Raw genomic sequence first — 26,163 nt, 5'->3', positions numbered from 1 at the left:
ACGTCATCTGTACCATGGCGACAGGGACGCTGAGAGATTTTATGTATGTCTTGTTCGTGATATTCTTGTTAAAACTGAAGATTTTCTCTGGCCAGCAGTTCTCTATAGCATTTCAGCAGCCTTCAGATTGTCGAGGGGAAAACTATTTTGATATTTCGAGCTTGTCTTGTTTGAAATGTGGACCGAATCAAACCAGCAGTAACGTTAAATCAGGTAAGAGCGGTGTGCTGAAGTAACGTTACAAACAAGTGGGTTTGTTAGCCCGTAAATTTTCATTTATTCACAATTAATTATAACTTTATTTTAAATTAGCATGCATGCTAGCGTTACTTTCCCTGTCCTGACTAGACCACGTACCGATACGTTAAGCTTTTTGTTTAGTTTGCGATATCAAAATGACCAAAGCGTTTGTTTACCTGATGTGTATATTTGTCTTTATTGAAGCTCATACTATGGTGGAATCTGTAATGTAATAGGTGTGTTTTCTGCACTGCACAACACATACAACTAAATGCACAAACTATAATAAGTGCACACACTATATGTATGTGTTTAAGCACTGAAGACATGAGCTGCACATATACTATGTGCAAAATATGTTTTTATTACACATGAAAGGCTTAGAGCAAACTTGGAGTCAGGCTGTGAGAACATATGATGGCACGTAAAGTGCATATGGTGAGATAACACAATGGCAAATATGATTTCCTTACATAGTGGTGTCTATGTTTTTCTCAGCGGGTGAGATGCATGTGTATATGGGTCAATGACAAATACGATTTTCAAGAAGAAAAAAAAAATATTTTAAGCAAAACAGTTTGAAAATGTATTTTTATGTCCAAAAAAATGTATTGTGTTGATTTATATTGGTTTTACAGCATTTTAGGGAGCATTAATTCATTATTAAACAAGATTTCTGATTTTACCACCCAGAAGATGTCAGGTGGTGCGACCATATATTAATTTAAAATAATATACATTTAATGTATTTAGCACTGAGTATTTTTCCCCTCATATATAAGAAATTTAACATAAAATCATGGCAAAATATTTTATTAAGAATTTTATTGAGAAAATTAACATTTATTTCTCAGTTTTGTTCTCTGTTTGTATGTTCGGACGGTCGCACCACCTGACATTTTTGGTCTTTCAAACACCAAAACTCAAAAAATCTATTGAATTTCAATAAAATGAAAAGGGTTTCTTATAAAGGACATATTGTAGATCCATTTGATATATGACATGTATTTATTCAAATTCTTTTTAGGAAAATAATGAATTTGGACACAAAAAATACATGTCACGTCATTGACCCATATGTCTTTCTTTTTAGATATTTTAGAAACACTTATGGTGGTTTTCCTATATTACTGAGTTTTCTTTATATTACTGAGTTTTCTTATATAAAGTTTCTAAATATATTACATTTTGTTCTTATATACATTTAAGATAGTTATAGAAGTTCATGTATTTCTCGAATTTAAACAAGGGCTGTGGGCCTCATAAGATGGGCACCAAGCAGATATGACCTCACTTCTGCTGCGCATAACACACACACATATGCTTTGTATACACTTACACTTTTGAAGACACTAGTTGGTATTTGTCACAGACGAACACTGATTGTATACACTATTATATTGATTGAGTACATGTTTACCCCTTTTAATACACTTAACACTAAGCCAGGTGTAGTAAATGACAACATGATATACAGCTGCATACAGCTGACTCCAATATCATTACACCAAATCAGGTTTTACCATGATTTCACCTTATTGTATTAGCCCATCCTCTCTCTGTCCCCCATACTCCTCATATCATGTGATCATTCACTTACTGCTATATTAGCAAAACATTGTTGATGTATGTTGATATTTATGAATGTGTAAATTATGGGAACAAAAGCGTCTTGTTTGAATCAGACTGGTGTGCTGTCTGAATGCTCTCTGTCTTGAGACTGTTGAAGTGAATCGACCTTCCAACACAGAAAGAAATCTGCTAGTGTGTTTAGTATTATTGTGAAGGACAATATTACCTTTTTGGGGTGCATGGTATGTACCTAACCATGAGCTCATTGGTAATAAAAGACAAATATGGTATAGAACTTGGTGTACATCGACTCATGTAAGAGAAGATGTATACAACTTATTTTTAAGAACCTTAAAGGGGGTTCGCCACGGTTAAATCCTAATATAGAGAGCCTTACATTAAACTGAGGCAGGTGGGGGCTTGGTTAGGATTTAATGGTAGCAATTCAGAAAGGGGATGGACAAAGGTGATATCATGTGAACTGTGATAGAAGATGATGTCAGGTGAAACATGATTGGTTTAAACAGTGCTAACAACTTCAGAAAAATGTAAAAGATGGAGTCAGATATGTATTCGTTTGAGTGTCTTACTTTGCTGGAACCCTTGTTTCTGAGATTTCTTTCTGCGGTGGAAGGCCGATTCGCAACAACAAGACAAGGGTTCCAGATGCCAAGTGTTCAATCTTTATTTGTTCGAGCGAGCAAAGTGAGATATTCAGAGTTCATCTGAAGTGATCTCACACATCTGACTCCATACTTCTTTACAGAAATCTCATGTTGTTTTGCATTGTCCGCCAATCAGGTTTCACATGATATCACCTTTTACAAATCAGGTTTCACAATATATGACATTTTTTAGCCAATCCCCTTTTTTGGTTGCTACTTTAACGTAACAATGAGTTCATGCTTAAGTGTAATATTGTGCAACCCAGTGCCCGTGAGTTTGTTTAGAAAAAGTAATAATGAAAAAAACAGTGCTTGTGACTTTGTGCAATAAATTAAGTAATGAACAAACTAATGTCTACAAAAGTGTGTGTGTTGTACGTGTAGGAGCCTGGTGCTCTAACCATGAGGCCCATATCATATATTATATCAGAGGAATATATGAAACCTAGAACTTACTAAATGTATCATTTTATGTAAGAAAACCCAATACTATAATAGAAAACCACCATAATACCTGTGAAACTTGTTGCTATTAAGAATTGAAATGAAGAATTCGGGAACAAGTAAATGTGACGTATGCCGTAAAGCAGGTGATGGGCGGGGATTGTGTACCTACCCGCACAGCAAAGTTACAAGTGTGATTTCAGCCGATAGAGGGCTGTTTAGGTTGCAGCAGCAGTAAAATTTGTCCAGTAAAGAGTTTTCCTATCACTAAAATAATTTTAGAGAGGTCGAAAGGTCGAAAAACTCCCTAATGTTGCTTTAAGTTAGAAAATTTAGGCTTTACACAAGGCTACAGACGCCTGGTACCAGGGACAAAGAATGACAGACACACAAGTTTAGTTTGCTTGGTCAAAATCTATTGAGGGATATTCATTTATATTGAAAAGAGGGAAGTAATATAAGATAATGCTCAGTCAGGAATAATTCCATTCATAGACAGTAATGGGTTAGTTCAATATACTAGCTCTGCAAAACAAGACTGCCTATGTGATAAACGAGCACAGCAATACGTAACTTCCTATGTGATAAACTAGCTCAGGAAAATGAAAAAGATTTTCGGATGGTCTACTAATTTCGGTAGAAATTCGAAGTGCAGAGTGATGTACACACTCTGACAGCTGATATTACCCACAACTCAACACAAGTAGGCGGAGTTTAGTAACTCTCCACTGCATTAATACGTTTTATAACTGATCCGTCACTAAATTTAAACCATTACATACGAAATAATGAATTAATAAATACCTTTATGGAAAGAAGAGCTGTATTTTGATGTTTGTTACACAACGTTGTCTAGACAACAACGGCCTCTTCCGCTTCCTGTTAGCATGTCCCAGTGTGTGAAATCTATTTTGCCATGCACTCAAAAGTAACTATTCCAACACAAAAACAGTACCTACTATTAGGGCTAGTTTAAGTAAGCGAATTGGAACGCATGGAGAGCCGTACGTACTGCTCATGCGGACAGTCTAAATGAGAGGTTATGGTTACCTTGTTTACTGCAGTGAATGTTTTGAAATAAAAGCTGTTGTCCACATTTGTGGAAACTTTTCTGAGAGATGAGACCAAGAACTGTCCTAAAAAAGATTGTATTGCTTGCAAGCATATCAACTCAAGTGGAGCACTCTTATCCACAGCTCCAAGGCCAAACACAACCTCCCTTCTTAATAACACAAGACATTATTCATTCTATAAAACTGTTTGTTCTTTGACCTCTACCAAAACCTCACGTAGGCCTCTGTTTTGCTACATAAAAGAGATAAATCAAAACTCTGTATGGAACTAACAAGCTCATACTTGTGTCTATAGAAAATGGTAAATGCATACATATTCTTACATTAGTTTGCATAAGCAAATTTCCCCCACACCCACCATTTGCCTTTTGTTCCAGCTTCCGAAATCAATATATTTAAACACCGTTTAACGGCCAGTATATCGGTTATCGGCTTCCAATGTTAAAGAATTAACAGTTATCGGCCAAATTTGACATATTGGTGCAATCCTAATACATCCATATATAAGATATAGTATAGAAATTGCATAATAATCAATATACATAGCACTTAATCTGTTTTGTATTTTATGAGCATTTAAAACTAAACGTTTTACTTTTTATGAACATATAAATTAAAAAATGTAATGCCACAATAGAATCAGTTTCACCAGTTCACTTGAACTTTTAATGTTCTGCTGTATACTTTTCACCATTGTGTTTATATTTTGGTACAATCTCTGCTTTACAGGACTGACCTGTGAGTGTAAGACCGGTTTCAGAGTGTTAGTCAGTAATGGAGAGTCCATCACCTGTCAACAGTGTCCTGATGATAATCAGGTACTGCATTGTTTAATTCAAGCTTTCATGTCTTCAGCTAGCCTATCATGTTAACATTTTAGGTGTCATATCAATTTTTACTAATTCAAGCTATATTGCCATTGTATTAATATAATTAAGAAATATTATTTAAGAAGAATGTGATTACCGTGATTCACAGGGGGTCACACAGGATGGCTATGGGTGTATACAATGTCCAGGAAGTGTGAGTGAGAATGGCAAGTGTCAGTGTCCTAAGGGAAGCGTGCTTGGTAAGTTTAATTTTATGTGTATGATTCAAGACGTATTGCACCTTGACATTTCCCAAGAATCGCTTAAACATTATTTGTAATTACAATTACAACGTGTTTGTGTTTTTTAGTGGAAAGAGATGGAAATGGGAATCTGTTAAATATAGCCCGATGTGAAGCATGCAGTGCAACAGAGCTGTCTTTCTCTGCGCCAGATACAACCAGCAGCAGGTAAAGCTTGCTGTAGACTTAAATGTCTCAAGAAAGAATTTATTGTAGACTCTTTCGGTTGAATAATTTTTGGTTTGTGTGGTTATGTTTAGGTGTGTGAGGTGCGAGAATTCCTTCATCAATTCTTCTCAATCTTGTGTTTGCGGGACCTCTAACATACTGGTGAGAATCTCAACTGTGCAATGCATTTGCCTATTTTTTATTAATATGCAGGTGGAATGATGAGAGGAGCTTAACTAGAGGTTTATTGCAATTTTTTAGGCAGGAGGGATGTGCTTCTCTCCAAATATTCTGCCTACCTCAGTAGCCTCCAGTGTCACCTATTCTCAGTTGGTAAGAGTTCACTTCATAGATTGTGTATGTGTTTGTGCAAGGGTTTGCACCGTAACATGTGGATGTATAACACCGAAAAGAGGTGGGAGTAAGTCACAAGTATGTCTCAAGTCTTAACCTTCTAGGCTCAAGCAAGTCCAAGTCAATTTTTGTGAGAATCGAGCAAGTCAAGTCACTGCTATATGTCAAGCAATTCAAGTCAAGTCGTAGCTTGGGTAAAGCCTGTCATACAAATGTTTGATGTTTTAACTAAATTTATATATAAAAATAAGTGAAAACTACAGTAGTTGTGGACTATGGATGAAAAAATTGCAATATTCATTTCAACTCAAAAGGTGGCCACATACATCGAAGTTGTGAATACAATAAAAATCAACAATTAAAAACAAATACAAATTAAAACTATATAGTCTAAACTGTGAATGTAACTGAAATTAGGCCAACATAAAAGCATGAAAGGTATTTGGGTACAACTGTATCCACCCAATATCGAATTAAATCCAAAATAAATAAATAACTAAATACAAATAAAAATGATTAATCAGCAAAATCATAAATGAACAGAGGTATACAAATCAAGATCCATGATCAAAAAGGCATTTACTATTGGGTGAGATCAGTTCTGGGATTTGAAGTCAAATGAAATTTGAATTGGTGGTGGTGGTTGTATAATCTCTTTTTAGCACCGTCACATAATCCTAGTATTCAGAGTCAATTATTCTTGTCAATACATATTCGTTAGCTTGCCTGGTGTGTCACGTGGTTAGGCTGCGCCGCGTTCAAAAGCAGATATTTTTTAATTTAAATGTTAAAGTTTAAAGCAAGTTAAAGTCAAGTCTTTTATTAATCTATGTCAAGCAAGTCTCAAGTACTTAAATTTACTCTCATCTCTGTTACACAGGCTCTCGTTGTCCCATCAGCCTGGTTTTCGAGCTTCATGTATTCTTCTTCAGCTGCTTGTTTGGTAAGTTTACACACACAAATTTACCTGAAACCTGTATACATTTCTATGTTCTGTTGAAGAAATAATGATATTTAGAAAAAGTTAGCAATTGACATTTCCGGGTAGTCCAAAAATGGTAGTCAAACGTGCTCCAGATCGGTTTGTTTCCCTACATTATTCAAAATATCTTGCTGATGTCTAGGAGTATCACATTAAACTTACTGAAACCTTTTTAGCAACTAAGACATTTGTAGTATGTTTACTTAATTGTTTGTTGTTATTCTGTAGCTGTTCTCGAACCGTACCGCATGTCAGGCTCTAGGGAACATGTGTGTGATGAACATGCACTCCTTCAGCAGCATCACCAATGATGCCTGTGGCCTCTACAACACAATCTACAGAGCAACATCTGCCCAGGGCAGCAGTCAGGACATCTCTTACTGGTAACACACATGCAGATAACATAAAATCTGTTATTTATTACGTTTGTAAGTAATTTAAACATTGACTTTAATACCCGTTTATAATCTGTTTAATTTGATTTAATCTAACAGCAACATACACTGCTGTTCAAAAGTTTAGGGTCACTTGCTTATTCTTTAATCTTTTTCCCCACATTTTATAATGGTAATAAACTATGGAATATCTTCAGGGATGGGATTTTTCCGTATAAATACGGATTTCTGTATTTTGTGACCTCGCTGGGATCACCCGCTTGAAATGCATAAAATGGATATTTTTTTATTTGTGAATTATGTGTGAGTGATATTAATGAAGAATTAATGAAATTATCTTTTTTTAGCAACTTTAAAGTAGTCACCCTTTCCCCAGAATTTGTAAAAATGCGTAAAAAAATATTTTTCAGTCAGTTTCCTGAGGTATCGGCCTAATAAGTATTAAAACACTATTTAAGTCTTTATCTGTCCTTTTAGATATCAAAAGTACCACACGTTATGATGAGAATCCCAACAACAGACAAAAGAAACCACTGCTTGTTTTTATGACTTGTGACTCTAGGAGGTCCAACCTGCCTTGGCTGTATTACGGAGAACAGTCTGGGTTAGCATCACGGATTTTACAGACAGAGCCACTTCCTGTTGGTTTCAGCTTTAAGGGTGCACAAAAGGTATCCTGTGCTGGATACTAAACTTAAATTAAAGAAAATGTTCCATATTGTAAAGTCTCACAGACTCTTTTTGTCAACTTGCATTAGAACACCAACATTGAGCTGCTGGCTGCTGTGTACTCGATGCGTGGAGACTTTCTTAGGTGGGAGAGCGTCGGTGGAGGAAACCTGCAGGTATGCAGGAAAGACCAGTGCCAGTTTTGGTCCATATTTTCTAATCTGGGGTCATCAAACTCAATAAGGGTTTTTTGAAGAAAATCCTCTCTCTGTCTCAAAACTAGTCATTTGGTCTGAAGCAACAGTTCTTCAAATATTACTAAAGTATTGTGAAAAACGTAACAAAAAGTTACTGCCTGCAGCTCTGTCCAGACACACCTGCCAGACAACAATCTGCCTTCACGTTTGGGACCGCTTACAAACAGACTGTGAGTTTTTTTTCTCTGTCCCCTTTGTCATGGATTCATATGCATGTGGATGTGTTGCTGAAGTTGTTTTTATCTGTCTTTAGTGTGTGCTCTCGGTGTCTGAGCTCCTGATTGGTTATCCAGAACCTGTGTTCTATGATGTCTTTCTGGTCATTCAGAGTGCTCAGGAGACCAGACGGCTACTTGCAGTTCCTCTCCTAAACGTCAACCAGCAGTTCAATGGCCAGTTTATTAACCAGGGTACAGTTACAGATGCTGCAAGCATTTACATGATCATATCATCTGTATGTATAGAGGCTTTAGCTTTGCTTTGCTTTGCTGCAGGATCTAACATGAATAACTGGTATCTGACCCGGAGGCTGATGCTGGTGGACACATTGAGTGGCAGAGAGAAGTCTTTGAGTTCTACACCTAGAGTAATACGTGTGGCCTCTAATATAAAGATTGGGTAAGTTGTATATACATTTACAAACACAAGAAATGGACAATGTGTGAGGTCAGAGTTCTTATTGTGCTGCATTGAACAGGTTTATGCTGGTGCCGAATACACAGAAAGGACAGGTGTACCCCCCTCTGCTGACCGTGGATTTCTCTGATATACTTATCACTGACCCCAGCACACAGACTGTTACGGTAAATATACAGCAAGTTAAGGAGTTTATAAGCGGTGTTTACACTTACTGTACAGTCATTGGGTAGGGTAGTGAGCAGAAGTCATTCCTTTCTGGCAACATGAATGATGACAACTGTCTAGACATCTTAATTACTTTTCTGCAGTTTCTGATTGGGTTGGTGTGTTTCCAGGTGTCATTCTCTTTGGAGTATACGATGGACCAGAATGAAGCTCGGATCAAAACGGATGTGAGTGCAAAGTTATATACAAAGATCAATTTGGTGTTTTAAGAGATTTGGTTTACTTGGAATACTGTGTATCCAGATTGCTCTAGGTGTGCTGGGTGGGGTGGCTGTTGTCCACTCACTATTAAAGACAGCAAGCTGGAAAAGAAGAATTGCTTCTCCCCTCATTGATCTGCAGGTAATGGTTCAGGTCCTAGGATCATTTTAAACAAATTCAATTCACAACATTGGTTATGTATTAATGGTCCTTTCTGTTTCAGACCATTTTGAAGTTTCTGTTGTTCTATGCTGGTGATCTGGCAAATGTTTTCTTCATCATCACTGTGGGAACAGGACTCTATTGGCTGATTTTCTTTAAGGTCAGCATTGACATGGCATGAATTTTGATCATTTTGATTATTTTAATAGTTCATCCAAAAATATTTCTTTCCCAGCATGTCACAAAAAAAGCGTATGACTTACTATCTTTTGTAGAGCCCAAGAGGGACTAAACAATGAATTACATTCAATTTATTACAAACTTTAGTTGAAAATTCTGTCATCATTTACTCTCAGATAGTTCCTAACTGGTATACATTTCTTGGAATAAGTAAGATATTTGGAACAATGTCAGTAAACCAAACATATCTCATCCTCCATTGACTCCCATAGTATTTATTTTCCCTCCTATTGCAGTAAATGAGGATAAGATCTGTTTTGTGTCTGACATTCTTCCAAATATCTTGCTTTATGTTCAGCAGATCAAAGAAATTTATAAAGGTTTGTAACAACCCGAGGGTGAGTAAATGACAGAATTTTCATTTTTGGGTGAACTATCCCTTTAAGTGGGTTTTATGCTTGTGTGTGTACATGTATGACTTTGGGTGGCTCTGTCTAGCTCCTTCTAAATATAATTTTATTTTCCCTTTTTTCTCTCTCACTGACTTGGTCTCTTTCTCAAATTTTCTTTCTCTCTTTTCTAATTGACCAGACTGTGGAGGCAAGTCTATTAACCTTTCTTTGTCTTGTTAATTTTCTATTGTTGCCAACCCACTTCTTCTCAGTCCAGTTTCTTTGTTTCTGTGATTTTATTCCCTTTAATTGTTTGAAATTGTTAGAACTAATATACACAGTATAGCAAGATCTATCAACATGGCTTTTTTGTGTTTCCAGGCTCAGCAATTTGTGTCCGTGTTGCTGCCATTAGCAGCTCAGGAGGAGCGTTTTGTTGTTTATGTTGGCTGTGCCTTCGCATTGAAGGTGATTAGATCACATTCATTCAGATTGACATAACTCAAATAAAACAGTTTCTTGTTCCAGTTTCCCAACCTCCTAAACCCAACTCTTACTCTTTATTGCAGACAGTGCAATTTCTTCATAAGCTCTTTGTGCAGCTGTCTGTGGATATTTTCTTTATAGACTGGGAAAGACCTCGCAGTAAAGCCAGTAAACATGTGGAAGGTAATTAGATTGCTATGATTTTTCTCTACTTTGCAGGAGACATTATTTTATAATGGTGTTGTTCTGTTTTGAGGGTCTGGTGAGGGAAAGAGTCAAGCATCTCCCGTTAGTATCTGGAGAACATACTTTGTGGCCAATGAGTGGAATGAGATTCAGACCATTCGCAAGATCAGCCCAACTTTTCAGGTCATGGCTGTGCTCTTCTTTCTAGAGGTAAGGGTCCCTGGCCAGATTTTACATTTATGCAGTCAGCAGATGCTTTTGTTAGGATAAATATTGGTTTGTGTGTTTTCTGTGTATCAATGCACTACCATTTGAGCTCCAACAACAATTTTGTCTCGTTTGTAGAACAGCACATTCTGAGCACCAAAGAATACTTTATAAATGAATTTGGACATGCTGTTTACTGTTTGTGTCAAATACATAGTATTTATAATGAGTTGTGCTTTCAGGTGGTGGGCTTTTCAAGCTTGGCCCTAAGGGATCCCTCGTCTAATCTCCTGCGATCTCCTGATGCATACACACCGCCATACAGCCTTATACTCCGCTATGGTTTGGCTTCTGCTTTGTGGCTCAGCATTGGCTTAATACAGGTGAAAACATACATGCATGTGTTCTGGAAATCTTCTAATTTTCAGAAAGAGATCTTTCTAAACAATGCCAAAACAACAATGCAATTCACAGCTCCTATTCTTAACTCATTTGCCGCCAGCCTCTTTAAAAACAAAGTCTACACCATCGTTTTTTAACATTTTCACCCAACTGTAATGGCTCACAGTAAATTTTCTGTAAAGAATATATGGACATACTTTATTTCAAATGAAAGAACAGAGTCTCAGAGTTTAAACAAAAGAAACCGTATTCTTCTATCATCATTTGTTCGTTTTTTTATCACTCCGTAGATGTGGATAGGTTTCTTCAAAAATGCATCATTTTGATTAAACAGCTGAAATAATTAACTTTTTTTTGTCCAAGATTGCGCCCAGATTACACTCAGAACTATCATTAAAAACCGCTAAAACATATACGTTCTAGGTTCTGGGACACTTTACTCCATGTTGCTCCAGGGGGATCGTCCCTGTAATAAGTGCACTGTAAGTCGCTTTGGATAAAAGCGTCTGCCAAATGACTAAATGTTAATTGACAAGATAACTTGTCAATTGCGGTGAAAGAGTTAAAGGGATACATTTACAAGTTGCTTTTATCCAAAGCGACTTACAAAGAGTTTAGGGAGCAATAAGTGATATGTCATACAGGAGCAATATTACAATAGGTGCCAATACAAAGTTACTACTTTCAACAAAAGCTGTTGAGAGAAAGAGAGGGTTAGTGTTTTTTTTCCATTTGTCTGTCGAATATTCACAGAAGAGTTGGGTTTTTAGTAGTTTTTTTAATGTTGTGAGATTGAGGTTGACCGGAGCGAGTAAGGAAGAATGTGCCACCAGGAAGGAGTTGTGAATGAGAATGAGCAGGAAAGAGATTTTCTGGCCTTATAGGAGGGCAAAACAAGACGCCGCTGGTTTGCTGAACGCAGGGATCTTGATGGGGTCTAGAAGTGTAGGAGGGTGTGTGTAGCGAGGAAGGCGTGGCGAGAGCCGTCAGACAAAGGACCGGCTCCGCATTTCTGACGGTGGAGATCGGAAGCATAAAAGAAACGAGCTGACAGAAGGTACGAGGAGAGAGGACCGGGCCCGAACTTATGTTATGTTTGTATTTATATTCATGTTCATGTTATGTTTGCCGGCGGTCGTCCGTGAGGGGCCGCCGGCTGTTATATTAATTTATTAAATGTTTTGAATGTTTTCCGGTTCCCGACTCCTTCCTTCCATTTTATTGAGATGTTACAGTGGTGCCGAAACCCGGGAGGAAGGAGTCGGGAACCGGAAAACAACCGCCGCTTTGTCTGACGGCTCTCGCCACGCCTTCCTCGCTACAGTGTGAAATATGCCGATGCAGATCCAGTGATAGTCCTGTAGGCAAGCATTAGTGATCTGAATCGTATACGGGCTTTAACTGGTAGCCAGTGGAGAGAGATGAAAAGGGGTATCACATGAGCCCTTTTGGGCTGTTGGAAGAAAAGATGTGCTGCTGCGTTCTGAACCAGCTGGAGCAGTTTGATAGCCTTTGCAGGAAGACCAGCAGGGAGCATTGCAGTAATCCAACCTTGAGATCAACAGGGCCTGCACAAGTAGTTGTGCCGCATTCTCAGTGAAATATTGTCTTACCTTTCTAATGTTGAATAAGCATATCGGCATGACCGGATTGTCTTTGCAATGTGATCAATGAAGGACAGCTGTTCATCAAATATGACTCTGAGGTTCCTGGCTGTTTTGGAAGGAGTGATTGTGGTATTAACAAGTTGGATGGTGAGATCGCTAGTGATTGACCATTTCAGATGCGGCAGATACGTCTAGCAGAATCAGGACCGAGGATTTAGATTCCGCCTCGGCTAGCCGCAGTGCTTCTGGGAATGATAGCAGTGCAGTCTCAGTGGAGTGGTTTGTTTTGAAGCCAGACTGCTTGTCATCCAGTAGTTCGTTCTGGGATAGGTAGGAAGACACCTGTTGGAAAGCTGCCCTTTCAAGTATTTTAGCAATAAGTGGAAGGAGAGAGACAGGTCTGAACTGTTTGGGGTAGAGGGGTCCAATGTGGGTTTCTTCAGTAGGGGCGTGCCCTGGGCCTGTGGAATCTAAATGAATGTGGATGGTAAAGTACCGGTGAGCAGGGAGGTGAGGCTAAAAGAAGTTCACCCAAAGATGACTACTCTGTCTTCATTTACTCACCCTCAGGTTATTTCAAACCTGTATAAATGTATTCGTTCTGCTAGACACAAAGGAAGATATTTGGAAAAATGTCAGTAACCAAAGAGATTCAAACGCATTTGAATGGAAAGAGAGATGTTGGTTTGCTATAACTACATGTCTCATGCATGTCCTTTACAATTTAGCTTACTCTGCATCTGCAATGATTATATGTTAATCTTTTCATGTTAAGCCAATAATTAACACAATTATAAACACTACTATATATAATACAACACTATTATAACCCGAAATAAGTGACTCAGTCTGTGAAAACTATTCACTTTTGTGATTCACTTTTTTTACATAAACCATCCTATATAATGTAAAGAGCCTTCTATAAAAATATATAACATTGATATCTTTATTATTGACTGAGTAACACCATGTCAAAGATTAATATCATTGTGATATTACCAGTGCAAAATGCTTGTTTCATAATTAGTTTGAGACCCTGGTTTTCACAGACAGGGTCACATGAGGTCATCTGCTTCACAAATGACTGAATACAAAGGTCAATTGTGGTCAGAACTCAAGTTTACAAGGAAAATCTGTTTAAATATGTGTGTGTGTGTGTGTGTGTGTGTGTGTTTCACATTCTTTTTTGTGCCATTTTTAGATAATATTCTTCACAGTGTTTCATGAGCGTTTCATTGAAGACAAGATTCGCCAATTTGTGGATCTATGCTCAATCAGCAATGTAAGTATTAGGCTAAAAAATGTTTTAACTCCAATTATGTGCAGGTTTACACCGTGTGTAAATGTCGAATGTACTTTGAAATGTGTGTGCATTGGATAGATCTCCGTGCTGCTGTTCTCTCATCGTTGTTTTGGCTACTACATCCATGGACGTTCTGTTCATGGTCATGCTGACACTAACATGGATGAGATGAATACAAATCTGAAGCGAGAGGCGGTGAGGCAGAGTTGGGGTCCTACAAACATTTCATAGCTTAAGCATGAATGATACGCTCACTGTTGATATGTGTTGGTGTGTTAGGACAATCTGTGTGGCCAGAGGGGACTGTTGCCCAACTCAGACACTCAGACATTTCAGATCTCAATTACCAACCGACTACGAGCACAATATGACCGGATACTTGAGCCACTCAGCAGGGTATAAACACATGCACTTATGTTTAGCTACAATAGAACTATTGTTTTTATGGAAATGTGATGATAGTCAGTTGTATCCAAAATTACTTATTGTGCTCTATAAGGGTAGTTCACCCAAAAATGAAAATACTGTCAGAATTTTTGTAATCGAAAAGGCATCATTGACTTCCTAAGTAGGAAACAAAACCACTATGGTAGTCAATTGTGCCCCAGGTTTGGTTTTCTACATTATTCTAAATATCTCCTTTGTGTTAAACAAAACAGAGAAAATTATACAGATATGAAACATCAGATTTTCATTTTTGGGTGAAGAATCCCTTTAATTGTTGTGCGTGTTCCCTGGTGTTACATGTGCCATGATCCTATTTACTTATGAATCGTTATAACCTTTGATTGTTTTAGCCAAATCACACACAAGACTATATTGTCTCGACCCTTACAGAGAAACGGGCCCTCAAGATTGATGGATGCAACAGCCAATTCATGTGAGCAGAGCACAAAAGCATACCATACGATGAACAGATTTCTCGGCTCTATCATCGATCATGTAAGGATTGCAAGCCAATTGACCTGTCCTTGTAATTTAACTTAAAGGGATTGTGCCAATAAGCACAACCATATTTAAATGAACTATTGCTTTAAGTATTTGATTAATATTTTGGTCATTCTGTATGCTGTTATCTCAGGCACATCGTGAGATGGATTACATCGTGAAAGATAAGCTGCTGTTTGAGAGACTGGTCGGAATGGAGTTCATAGAGCCATTGGATAAAAGCATATTTTACAATGGTAAATATTTAGAAAATCCCATACATATAAGAAAGACCCAGTCAATACATTTGTATATATTGTTTCATATATTGATTGTTTTGAGTTAGTAATTATAACTTTTTCTCTCTTTAGATGATTCTCACTCATTCGCCGATGTTCTATTTTATGGTAATGAAGCTGTGCTGTTGATCTTTGACACATTGTTTTTCTGTGTGGTGGACCTGGGCAGTCAGAACTTCATTCTAGCAGCAGTATTGACGTACCTTCAACAACTGGTTAGTGTTTATGTGTTTGTTAGTAGACTGGTGTTATTCTGCAGTCTTTTAGTGATGATTACTAAGGATACATTTCTCTCCTTCAGATCTTCAGGCTAATCCGAAATGGAATAGGCCGCAGGAACCTCGCCACCAAAACTCTAGTTGACAAAAGATTTCTTATCTAGTTTTTTTTTTATCTACTTTGTTACCTTGATGTTGTTTCTTCTCTCGACTTTTATGTAAGATTTTTTATTACAGAATTTTGTATTGTTCTTATTGTGTTTTTTGTATTTAAATAGTTTAATTAAATAAGAAACTGTTATATAAACGGCTGTGTTCTTAGTCTTGTTGTTTCTAGTTATAATTTATACAAATTTTAAAACATTGTCTGAGCTGCGAGTAAATATCTAGTAGAGTTCTGTTTTTAGTTTTCTAAAAAGCAACCACTTTTTAGGCCCCAGCGAGGATTGAACTCGCGACCCCTGGTTTACAAGACCAGTGCTCTAACCACTGAGCTATGGAGCCTAACCTGATGCATGTCTGTCCTTTTTACCATATGAAAGGTAGTCACACCTTCTTGCGCATTTGAAGAGGCGTGTCTAATGTTTACCTGCTGCTTTAGCAAACATCTGTCATTCAATTGTTTAAGGAAGGACAGGCAGATGAATTATCTGTAAAGAATGACAGCCTACTCATTGTGCATTACATCATCTGAAATGACATTGAATCAGCATCTATCCCAACTTTCAAACTATCATAAAATCCTCCATCAGACAAAACTTCTGGGACAGGGGAAAAGTTCTTACGTGTAAATAGCACCAAAGAGCACCAACTCCTGAAACTGAACATAGAAACTGAAAGGAAAGGTGTCGTGGCTCCACTTCGCTTCAAATATATCCTTTTGTGTGGACAAAACTGTAAGAATATTACTTTCACACAATTTTCACACATTAAACACACAGAGTTTCAGGATCCTGGAGATCAAGAATGACACAGACACAGAAGTGCAGTTCAATCAGAGTCCAAAGTTTATTGAATTATGGACCAATATTTATATGCATAAAACAGGAAGTAACATTAACTCAACTCAACTTTATTTATACAGCGCTTTTTACAATTTTCATTGTTACAAAGCAGCTGTACATCAGACAGATTGAATACAAGAAAAACAACTAAAGGCATATACCTGTAAAAACAAGAAAAAGGTGAAAACAACAAAAGACAGACATACAAATGCTCCACACACATACTTGCACACATTGACATAGACGCACACACGCAAACACACTCGCACACAAGCACAGTGAAAGCACACATTTGAGATAAAGGAGAGAGAACCACAGGTCAAATATTAAACGGACTATAAATTCTTATATGCAATATTAATTATGTCTAACTTCTGAATTCTAAAGCAGCCCCCCGGCCAGGCAAATAGTGCCAATCAATATGCAAACGGTGGCGAGGAACCAAAAACTCCCATCGAGAAAAAAAACTCTGGAGAACCCAGGCCCAACCAGGGGATTCCAGTTCCCCTCTGGCAAAAGCTGCTGCATCTGCACAAGCTCAACAGTGCTTGCACAAACAAGACTAAATAAAAAAATAAAATAAACGGTAAATAAGGTAAATTATAGATTTAAGATTATCATTAACAATCTAATAGCATTTGAAGTGTTGTAGGAAAATCGTGTCAAGTTGCCGCGTCCTTTATCCACCTCTATCATCTCAGCTCTTGTCAATTCACCGCTTCCCATTCTCAGCTCTGCCATCAGGTCTGGGCATGAACTGCATCCTGCGGTAACCTTGGAACAAAGAGAGAAGACTGGGTGAGAGTAGAGTTCTGTTCTGCACTCTTTGATGCAAGAAGTACATCATTTGTTTTTGGATGTGTTCCTGGTTCCGGTTGATCTAAATAATGTATCCTAGATCCTCTGAGGATTAATATTATGGAAGTGTAGTGTATGCAGGATTGAAAAGATGTGTCTTAAGTCTAGATTTAAACTCACAGAGTGTGTCTGCCTCCCGGACACTGCAGGGAAGAATATTCCAAAGTTTAGGCGCTAGATAAGAAAAGGATCTACCACCTGCACTTGATTTTGAAATTCTAGGTATTACCAACTGACAGGACGCCTGAGAGCGTAATGTACGTGGAGGTCTGTAATACAATAGAAGTTCATTCAAATACTGCAGCGCTAGACCGTGTAGGGCTTTATAGGTAATAAGCAAGATCTTAAAGTTAATGCGATGCTTTATAGGTAACCAGTGCAAGGTTGACAGAACCGTGGTTATATGCTCATACATTTTTGTATGTGTAAGAACTCGAACTGCCGCGTTTTGAACCAGTTGCAGTTTTTGTAATAGGCCTGCAGGGCAACCACCTAAAAGTGCATTACAGTAATCTAGTCTTGATGTCATGAATGCATGAATTAATTTCTCTGCATCTGACAGTGACAGCTTATGATGTAGTTTAGATATATTCTTAAAATGGAAAAATGCAATTTTTCAGGTGTTGGCGACATGGCTCTCAAATGACAGATTACTAATGAATACAACGCCAAGATTCTTAGCTGACGACGAGGATTTTATGGAGCATCCGTCAATAGTGAAGCAGTACTCTTGTTGGGGACGGTGTTATAAACAGTACTGCACACTAAACATCAGTTTTATATTTGGTATTTGAACATTATTGTTTAAAAGCAACTGGAAATTTCATCAAGGCCCCAGCGAGGATCGAACTCGCGACCCCTGGTTTACAAGACCAGTGCTCTAACCACTGAGCTATGGAGCCTAACCTGATGCATGTCTGTCCTTTGTACCATATGAAAGGTAGTCACACCTTGTTGCGCATTTGAAGAGGCGTGTCTAATGTTTACCTGCTGCTTTAGCAAAAATCTGACATTCAATTGTTTGAGGAATGACAGGCAGATGAGTTATCTGTAAAGAATGACAGCCTACTCATTGTGCATTACATCATCTGAAATGACATTGAATCAGCATCTATCCCAACTTTCAAACTATCATAAAATCCTCCATCAGACAAAACTTCTGGGACAGGGGAAAAGTTCTTACGTGTAAATAGCACCAAAGAGCACCAACTCCTGAAACTGAACATAGAAACTGAAAGGAAAGGTGTCGTGGCTCCACTTCGCTTCAAATATATCCTTTTGTGTGGACAAAACCTTTAATCAATTAATAATAAGATTTATTTTATGAACAAAATAATGATTTGATTATGTATTTGATAAATACAATTAGTGTTTAACCTTTTGTGATACTTATCATGATATAACATTTTTCTTCGATTGACTTTATCACACACTCCTTAACTTCATTCATAATTGCTTTTATGGGTCTGCACTGTAAATTCCCCATAAAGCAATTTTACTAACCAATAAAAATTTGCAGTGCGTTGTTGGATTAGATATTGTACAAATTACTGAGAAGTTGTGTATTGCATTGTTTCGATTTTTTGATAGGTGCTCTGGAGTATATCATCTTATTGTTAGGGACGGTGTCATCAGCAGTACTGCACAATAAACATCAGTTTTATATTTGGTATTTGACTGCCAGTGATACAGGCTTTTGAACATTATTGTTTAAAAGCAACTGTAAATTGTACTTAGGCCCCAGCGAGGATTGAACTCGCGACCCCTGGTTTACGAGACCAGTGCTCTAACCACTGAGCTATGGAGCCTAACCTGTATAAATGTATGTAGTCATTGAAAATATCCTTTATGAAAATAAGAAAGTAATATTGTGTCCATTATATGACTGTTAAGATATAACTTTGTTTAGGTTGAGTTTAAGAGTCAGTCGATGGAACACCCAGTAGCTCTGGGGACGAAGAATGACACAGAAGTGCAGTTCACTCAAAGTCAAAAGTTTATTGAATACAGGTCCAATATATAGGAACAAATGATTGTGAGAAAGTGGATTTCGGCCTTGTCCTACACGTAACCTGAGATGACTATATGCTTTGTTTTAATACATCTGTTCTGTCTCATGATCAACATTACCCAAGAGACATGTCTGGACCGGACTGGATGACAGGAATCCGGTCACCATGTCCCTAAATGTTCTGGACGATGGAGAACAGGGAACTAAAATATATGCTGTTTTACCAAATAATGTGAATCCGAGGTCTGGTGATTTTCCATGACCGAATGATACTTCCTGTTATTGACATATAAATATTACCCCTTATGGCAATAAAAAGTGGGACATTGATTGAACTGCACTTTGTGTGTCTGTGTCAATTCTTGTTCTCCGGGATCCCGAAACTCTGAAGATCCAATCGACTGAGACAAGACTCTTCAACTTATTCAAACATTAGATTTTTAGGGGACAGTAAGACTGAATTAAAAGCAATTGATTTAGAATCTTACAATGAGGAAATGATGTAATGCTCTGACCTAGACACTTAGGTCAGATGGAAAATCACGAAACATGAAGGTTAGTGTTTCTGCTTAGGTTAACAGTATGTGAGTTCCTCATTCTCTACATCTGGACCATCCTGATACGGATATAGCCACTTAAACCCTTATTTCTTAGTGACATTTATAGAGATCAACCTAAATAGGATTTAGCATAAGACCAAGTAGAATACCAAGTTTGGGCACAAACTGTAGGACACAGTACGACTCACGCCCACTGAGTGTCAGAATGACTGAATGCAGCAGTATTTACCGCTATCTGTACTCTGTCGTGGTATTTTTTTAGAATAAAGAGAATTCAACTATTTGTCTTTGTTATTTTAGTTCTTAGGTCCTATACAATAAAGCCACACAGAAAAAAAACAATGTCAGTCTGCAGAGAGTAAACAACTCATATACCTGAGACATCCAATACAGGAAGCTATTTGTCGCCGTGCAATAACTATTCCTCCTCCTTATAGATCGTACTTAAAGGAAAATTCATCTTAGTTGTTTTTCTCCATTGGGTTAATCTAGAATGTCACTATCAGTGAGACATAGGGTCAGTGGTCGAAACCATAAATCGCCACATGGAAGTCAAATTTCAGCACAGTTTCCTGTAAGGACAATGAACATGTTAACATAGGGACAAAGGGCACATAAAAAGTGTTATGTCTTAAACTAATATATTCACCACAACTCTTTTTATAACAGGATAAAGTTGTTGTTCGAGTGAATATCGCTGCAATTTGCTGAAACAAATGGAACACTGAAACGTGGGTGTTTCCTAGCCATGTCATATCAGACTCAGCTCATAAGTTGTTTTTGTTTAACATAATAACGTTACCTACCTACTCTCTGCAACTTTATATGTCGCATAAATGTAAATGTATTTCCTTTAACATGCTAAGCAGATATATTTCATACAAACGTAAAAGTAATGTAAATCTTGTAAGATTCAGTTTATTAAACCACTAAACGTGTTTACCCGATTAGAAATTGTTAACTTAAGGCTTTGCTTTGTGTGTTTCACAAAAGATTCTTTATGGTGAAAAAAGGTTATTCAGAATAAAAAAATAAATGGTCTTTTACGGTAAATTTCCCTACAAGACTTTTATTTTGAATTTATATTTGCCTGTTTTTCAAGAAAAAGTTGACCCGCCTCATTGCACAGACTGAACTTTGGGGTACCTGGTCCCTTCCCACCAGTTGCATTGAGTCGGTGTTAGAACAAGACACAACCGTGAAAGCAATTTGGTAAGTAAATAATCATTTTGAATCTTAAAGCATTTTTTTAAAGCTATTTTTTTACAACTTTGGAAAAAAGCTCTCTTTAATTTGATTAGAGATTGTCCAATATTTATTCAAATTAAAAATATATATTACAATTATTTTTATTTTATTTTAATTCTATCATTTTTTAACTATACAGAATTACATACAGAAGTTGCATTAGGGAAACATTTGTTGCTTTGTTCTTCCTGTGAACACTGGGCATGTAGGGACTTAGTCTGTTAAGTTTCGATTTCCACAGAAGCAGAATAGCAACCACATTAGTAATTCGTTCATATTTGTTATATTAGCTAGCCTTGGTAGCCGAAATCAAATATTTCAAATGATATCATATTCAAAATCATATTTATATTTCAAATAACGTAGCAGTAATTTTGATGGTTACCGGGTTAAAAAAATGTTCTGCTCTTGATTACTTTCATGAAGACTTTCACCAGTGCATTGAGAATAGAAAAATATTACTAATGTACAAACCTGAGCACAAAGCTATTGTTTCGGCTGGTTTTGCTTAAAACAAATATTTTGTATTCTTGTGCTAAATAAGATACCATACAATCTACCAGAGGGGGTTTCATCTTCAAATCATCTGCCAAACTATAAGAATGGATTGTCGGGAAAATGAAAGAGGACATAAGGAAAAATTCTATAAAGGGAGGCACCTGAGGCTTGATGAACTCCGTGAATTGAATTTTTTGAATGGATACCTTTATAGAGATTCTCAGATCCCAAACTACCCTAAGAATGTGCAGTTTCAAGTGTCACACCTTCGACATGACACTAACGTCAATGGATTGTTTGGCATCATGGACGATTGTGGGTTCAAAAAGCAAGGTGTTTCCGAAAGACCAAATCTGGTGTGGTGGAGCCTGGACATTTCAAGAAGTGATATTACAAACACTGAGAATCAGTACTTACAAGAGCACAGAGTCGACCCTGGTAAAGCTTTCTTGCACAAATTTACCTCCTCCCCAGCCTTCCTGTCATCATCTTGCCTGGGGAACTTCCGCTTCAGCATGTCGATCGATGAGCAGCTACAATTCTACAAGAATCAGTTCTGCGAGGGCCAGGAGCCTGACATTCGTGTTTTTGAGACAGTGGTTTATAAGCAGGAAGTGATGTACGCCATTGTGATTCATGGTCCGGATGCACGAGATCTGTTCTCTGAGTATCCTCTACTTCAGGATACCCCAGATGCAGTGTGTGTGTTGCGTGGCGATACCATTATTTGGCGTGCACAGGCAATGAGTAAAACGCATCGTTTCAGGCTGTCTTGTAACATGAAAGCATATCGCTTGCCTAAGAAACAACATCAATACTATGTGTGGGATCACATTGGAGTCGCATTCCATGTTCCGCAAGACGAGGTTTTCAGCTTCAGCAAAGAAAAATTGCTTGAGAATCTCAGGCTCTGTAATGGAGCAGAGCCAAAAATTAACAATGAGGAATTTTTGAATTGTGATTTTTTTCGCATCAGGCCTTGAGTGATAAATATGGCAGGTCTGAAACTGTAGGCTGTTCATTTGCAACTAGAAACAGAAGGCATATTTGCTGTGCAGTAAGATCATAAATACAGCTCAATTTTCTTTGTTAGAATTAGTTTATCCAAAAAAAATTTATAACCATTAAGATTTCTTTTACTTTCATTTTTTTGAAGAACACGAGAGCGTGTTTATTGACAGCTTTTGTATGGCTGAACTATTCTTTCACACATAATCTTGACTATTGTCATGGTTTTGTTAATTGTTAGAACAAATTGTTATATTTACTTCTTTCCTTACTTTTCGGTGTGTAGGACTCCATCCGACAGGTCACCTAGGGTCCAGATAGATTTATTACCAGCAGATGGCCCTTATAAAAATCAATAGTGGTGGATGTTATTTTATTTTACTGCTTGAATCTGAGTGTGTGTTTTACTCTGTCTTTGTTGTATAAATAAAGAACACGATGAGAAAAATGATTCAGGTCCCTGTATATTCAAGATGGTCATACATAAGATGCCAAAGATATAATATTTGATTAAGAAAGCTTTTACACACACACAGCGCCAGCAAAAGTCTTTTTGCACCCTCACCAGGTTATATTGAACAAAACCGCAGGCAAATATCTAATACATGGAGTCAGAAGATCATTCAGTTAGTTAGTAGGCATAGTAGGCCACTTCTTGTTTGCAAAAGAAGCAATAGGCTCTGAAATACTTTATTTTGAAACAAATTTTACATTTACATTTAGGCATTTGGCAGACGCCAAAGCGACTTTGCTTTATCCTATACATTATACATAGGTATTTGCAATCCCCTGGGATCAAACCCACAACCTTGCATTGTTAACACAATGCTCTTACCACTGAGCTACAGAAAAGCTAATTCAAATGACAATGCAAGACTAAAAGAAATAGCCAACAATATTAAATATTTTTTTCAGCATTTAAGGTCAACAGCTTATCACAAGTTGAGGTTGGATGTATTGCAACATCATGTCCCAATGTTTCTTCTGAATATGCTCGTCTTTCATAAAGATTTGCGACATAATTCATGTGAATTAGCCACCTTGTAAAAATTGTCATAATTCCTGTGAGATAAGATTGTGATTTGTGACGTTAGGGGAGAGCCGGAATTTATGGTGTCTCTGTTTTATCTCTGAAACATGAATAGCTGAGTTTGCTCCCACTGTTCTTCCCCTAGAAACACCCCCACTCTTGTTTCGACTTAGAAGTGTTAGAAAATGTTATGTTTACTTGCATGTACAGTATGTATCATACAAACATAGAATTGAACTGTTTTTGTTAATAAATCCAGATAGTCACATGTTATACGCCAGTAACCTAAATAAGTTTTCAAAATTTCAAAATTCAATTAAATTGAGATTTTAATTATGTGACGACTTTTAACGAGTTGAATGATTTATTTAGACACATTTGTTTTCATGTTGCATTACATTGTGTACTTTGGTTTACACAACAAAGTGTTTCTATCGGACAGGAGGAAAAAAACGAAGGCATCTTTGCTGTTTTGTGAGCAGCAGAAGAGTTAGTCAAGTGCAAACAATGAAGTCTCCCTGGAAGCATTAAAGTCTTCATTTTCACTAGAAGTTAATGTATACCTTTGTGTAGCTTGTAGGCAATTGGTTGTAAATTGTATGTTTTTGTAAAATTATCACTTTTTGAGGATCCAGATTAAAGTTGTTCAACGTGAAGTGTGACAGTAGAAGGACATTTAAGAAGGAAATATGAATTTACAAAAAAGCTGTTTCTTGTCTTTTTCAGAAAGATGAGTACCCGCATAAATGAACGAGGAGTTGAGGAGACATACTTTGAAGGACAGCATCTGAGCTTGTCTGACCTAAAAGAGGAAGAAATATATCACGCGTACCTGTTCAAGAACAACATTCCTGCTTATCCTGAATCTGTGGAATTCGATGTAGAGAAGGTGTCTCATGTCACTGGGAGACGTGGTCTTGAAGGTATTTTTGAGGATTCGGGATTCAAGGCATCAGACACATCCTATTTCCTCTGGTGGAATTTGTCAGTCACAGCTGATGACATCGACTCAGCAGAGGAAAGGTTTCTGAACTCATTGTTTCCTCATACCCGAATTCGCAACCAGATTCCCTTCCTTGAGCAGTTCACCACCTCAAAGGCCTTCCAGAAAGAGTCTCCCTATGGAAATTTCCGCTTCACATTCTCAATAAGAGAGCTCCTGTACCACTATGGTGATCAGTTCTGTCCCGGCCACAGTCCAGTTCTCCGTGTTTTTGAGACTGTGTTGTACAAGCAAGAGATTCTTTACAGGATCATAGTGCATCCTCGTAGCATTACTCTTTATAACAATTATCCTCGGCTTCCTAATGATGATGATGGGGTGTGTGGGTACGCTAATGGGTCCATATGGTGGCGCTGTCAGGCCCCTTCTGAAACCTACATGAATAGGTTTAAAGTAAACTGGAGGCGTGGCAGTGTTCATGTTAGTCCTCGTAATGAACATTATTATGTGTGGGATCAGGTGTGTGTAGCCTTCCACATGGAGCCTGGTTGGGTGTTGCATGTGAATCGGGACAAGCTAATTAAAAGAGTGAATGTGTGTGAAGTGTCTGGACCCTGTCTCCTAAGACCCCCGGAGACTCCACTGAGTTTACATAGGGCTGAGAATATTCTTTCCAATTTTTAAAGCCAGGAAGGGCTGTGCTGGGGCTTGGGATTAGGCAGTCCGCAGATGATGCAGATATTACATTCAAATTAAAAGAAACAAAGTAACAAAGAAAAATGATGTAACACGTGTTACAGTGTAATTTTATATTTAAGTACAGAGTAATAAAAATGAACTACATGTACTTACTATAGGGTTAGGATTAGAGTTTGGTTTAGGATTAGTTTCATGCAATTATTCATAATTTATAGTTAATACGTGTAACATGTATCATCTTGATGCCAGTAGATGGCAGTAACAGTGTTTTATAGTACTAGTTTGTAATTTTGACAGGCTTAGTGCCATTTTACTTTTCATTAATGAAAAACATGAGACCATGTTTGTTGATTTGTTGTTTAACTATTCTTTCAAACGGTTATTTAAGTTTTCTATAAAAAATGCTAAGCATCCTTTCCTTATATTGGTGGTGACTCCTTTTTGAGAATGCAAACTTTTGAAAGGTCACCTAGGGTTCACAGAGATAACCAGATCAATCACCTTCAGCTGACCCAATGATAAAAGTGACAAAGATCCTGTTGAAGAGGTCACCATTTAGTGTTGTATATAGGCTTGTAATCGCTATGTCAGTTATATGGAAGCCACAATCCACTTCAAATGTCTGTTTTTTAACCCTTTCAATGATGTGTTTCACTCTGTCTGTATAAATAAAAGCTTTTAAAAAAAGCCTACGTGTCTGCCTATGTTTATTCAGATTACCATACATACACTGTAAAAATGATTCATGGCCATAGTAATTATGGCTCAATAAAATAGGCTAATTTCCTAAAAAAAATAAGTTTTGAACATTACTTAATTTGTTGCTATATAGGTTGCAACATTTATTGAGACTGCGGTTTGCTTAAAATAACGAGTAAACACAAAAGTAATTTTTAGTAAAGTCGCATGAATCTGGTTTTTAATCAATTTGACTAAACAT

General features: G+C 37.4%; 2 protein-coding genes and 3 non-coding genes across 7 annotated transcripts; 2 read left to right on the top strand and 3 right to left on the bottom strand.

Moving 5' to 3' along the window:
* The first annotated feature begins 14 nt into the window (after positions 1-14).
* tmem67 (transmembrane protein 67) lies at positions 15-15,671 on the top strand. 2 transcript variants are annotated; one of them, XM_056763154.1, is made up of 28 exons: positions 15-213; positions 4,724-4,812; positions 4,973-5,063; positions 5,174-5,273; positions 5,366-5,435; positions 5,535-5,606; positions 6,508-6,570; positions 6,838-6,992; positions 7,567-7,675; positions 7,763-7,849; positions 8,035-8,100; positions 8,184-8,340; positions 8,425-8,548; positions 8,628-8,733; positions 8,905-8,961; positions 9,038-9,136; positions 9,219-9,317; positions 10,111-10,197; positions 10,299-10,398; positions 10,472-10,611; positions 10,851-10,991; positions 13,819-13,899; positions 13,999-14,115; positions 14,200-14,316; positions 14,758-14,862; positions 15,002-15,104; positions 15,219-15,361; positions 15,448-15,671. In XM_056763154.1, exons 1-28 carry the CDS (start codon positions 15-17, stop codon positions 15,526-15,528), a joined length of 2,958 nt encoding a protein of 985 aa, XP_056619132.1. In that variant the 3' UTR covers positions 15,529-15,671. The 2 variants fall into 2 exon arrangements, with proteins under 2 accessions (XP_056619132.1, XP_056619131.1); XM_056763153.1 differs by having other exon boundaries at positions 8,184-8,548.
* A 124-nt stretch (positions 15,672-15,795) lies between these two features.
* On the bottom strand, positions 15,796-15,868 carry trnat-ugu (transfer RNA threonine (anticodon UGU)). The gene has a single exon. It is a non-coding gene; the product is annotated as a tRNA-Thr (tRNA).
* Positions 15,869-18,055: 2,187 nt separating this feature from the next.
* On the bottom strand, positions 18,056-18,128 carry trnat-ugu (transfer RNA threonine (anticodon UGU)). Its single transcript has one exon. It is a non-coding gene; the product is annotated as a tRNA-Thr (tRNA).
* Positions 18,129-18,961: 833 nt separating this feature from the next.
* Positions 18,962-19,034, bottom strand: trnat-cgu (transfer RNA threonine (anticodon CGU)). Its single transcript has one exon. It is a non-coding gene; the product is annotated as a tRNA-Thr (tRNA).
* Positions 19,035-20,921: 1,887 nt separating this feature from the next.
* On the top strand, positions 20,922-25,904 carry LOC130432330 (uncharacterized). Of its 2 annotated transcripts, none has more exons than XM_056761643.1 (2): positions 20,922-21,009; positions 24,308-25,904. In XM_056761643.1, exon 2 carries the CDS (start codon positions 24,312-24,314, stop codon positions 25,206-25,208), a length of 897 nt encoding a protein of 298 aa, XP_056617621.1. In that variant the 5' UTR covers positions 20,922-21,009; positions 24,308-24,311; the 3' UTR covers positions 25,209-25,904. The 2 variants fall into 2 exon arrangements, with proteins under 2 accessions (XP_056617621.1, XP_056617622.1); XM_056761644.1 differs by lacking the exon at positions 24,308-25,904 and adding an exon at positions 21,590-23,002.
* The last annotated feature ends 259 nt before the right edge of the window (positions 25,905-26,163 follow it).

Source organism: Triplophysa dalaica, chromosome 12, assembly GCF_015846415.1.
Source record: "Triplophysa dalaica isolate WHDGS20190420 chromosome 12, ASM1584641v1, whole genome shotgun sequence".
Taxonomy (NCBI): Eukaryota; Metazoa; Chordata; class Actinopteri; order Cypriniformes; family Nemacheilidae; genus Triplophysa; species Triplophysa dalaica.
Note: the sequence above shows the minus strand (reverse complement) of the source record. Positions and strands in the feature narration are given on the sequence as shown.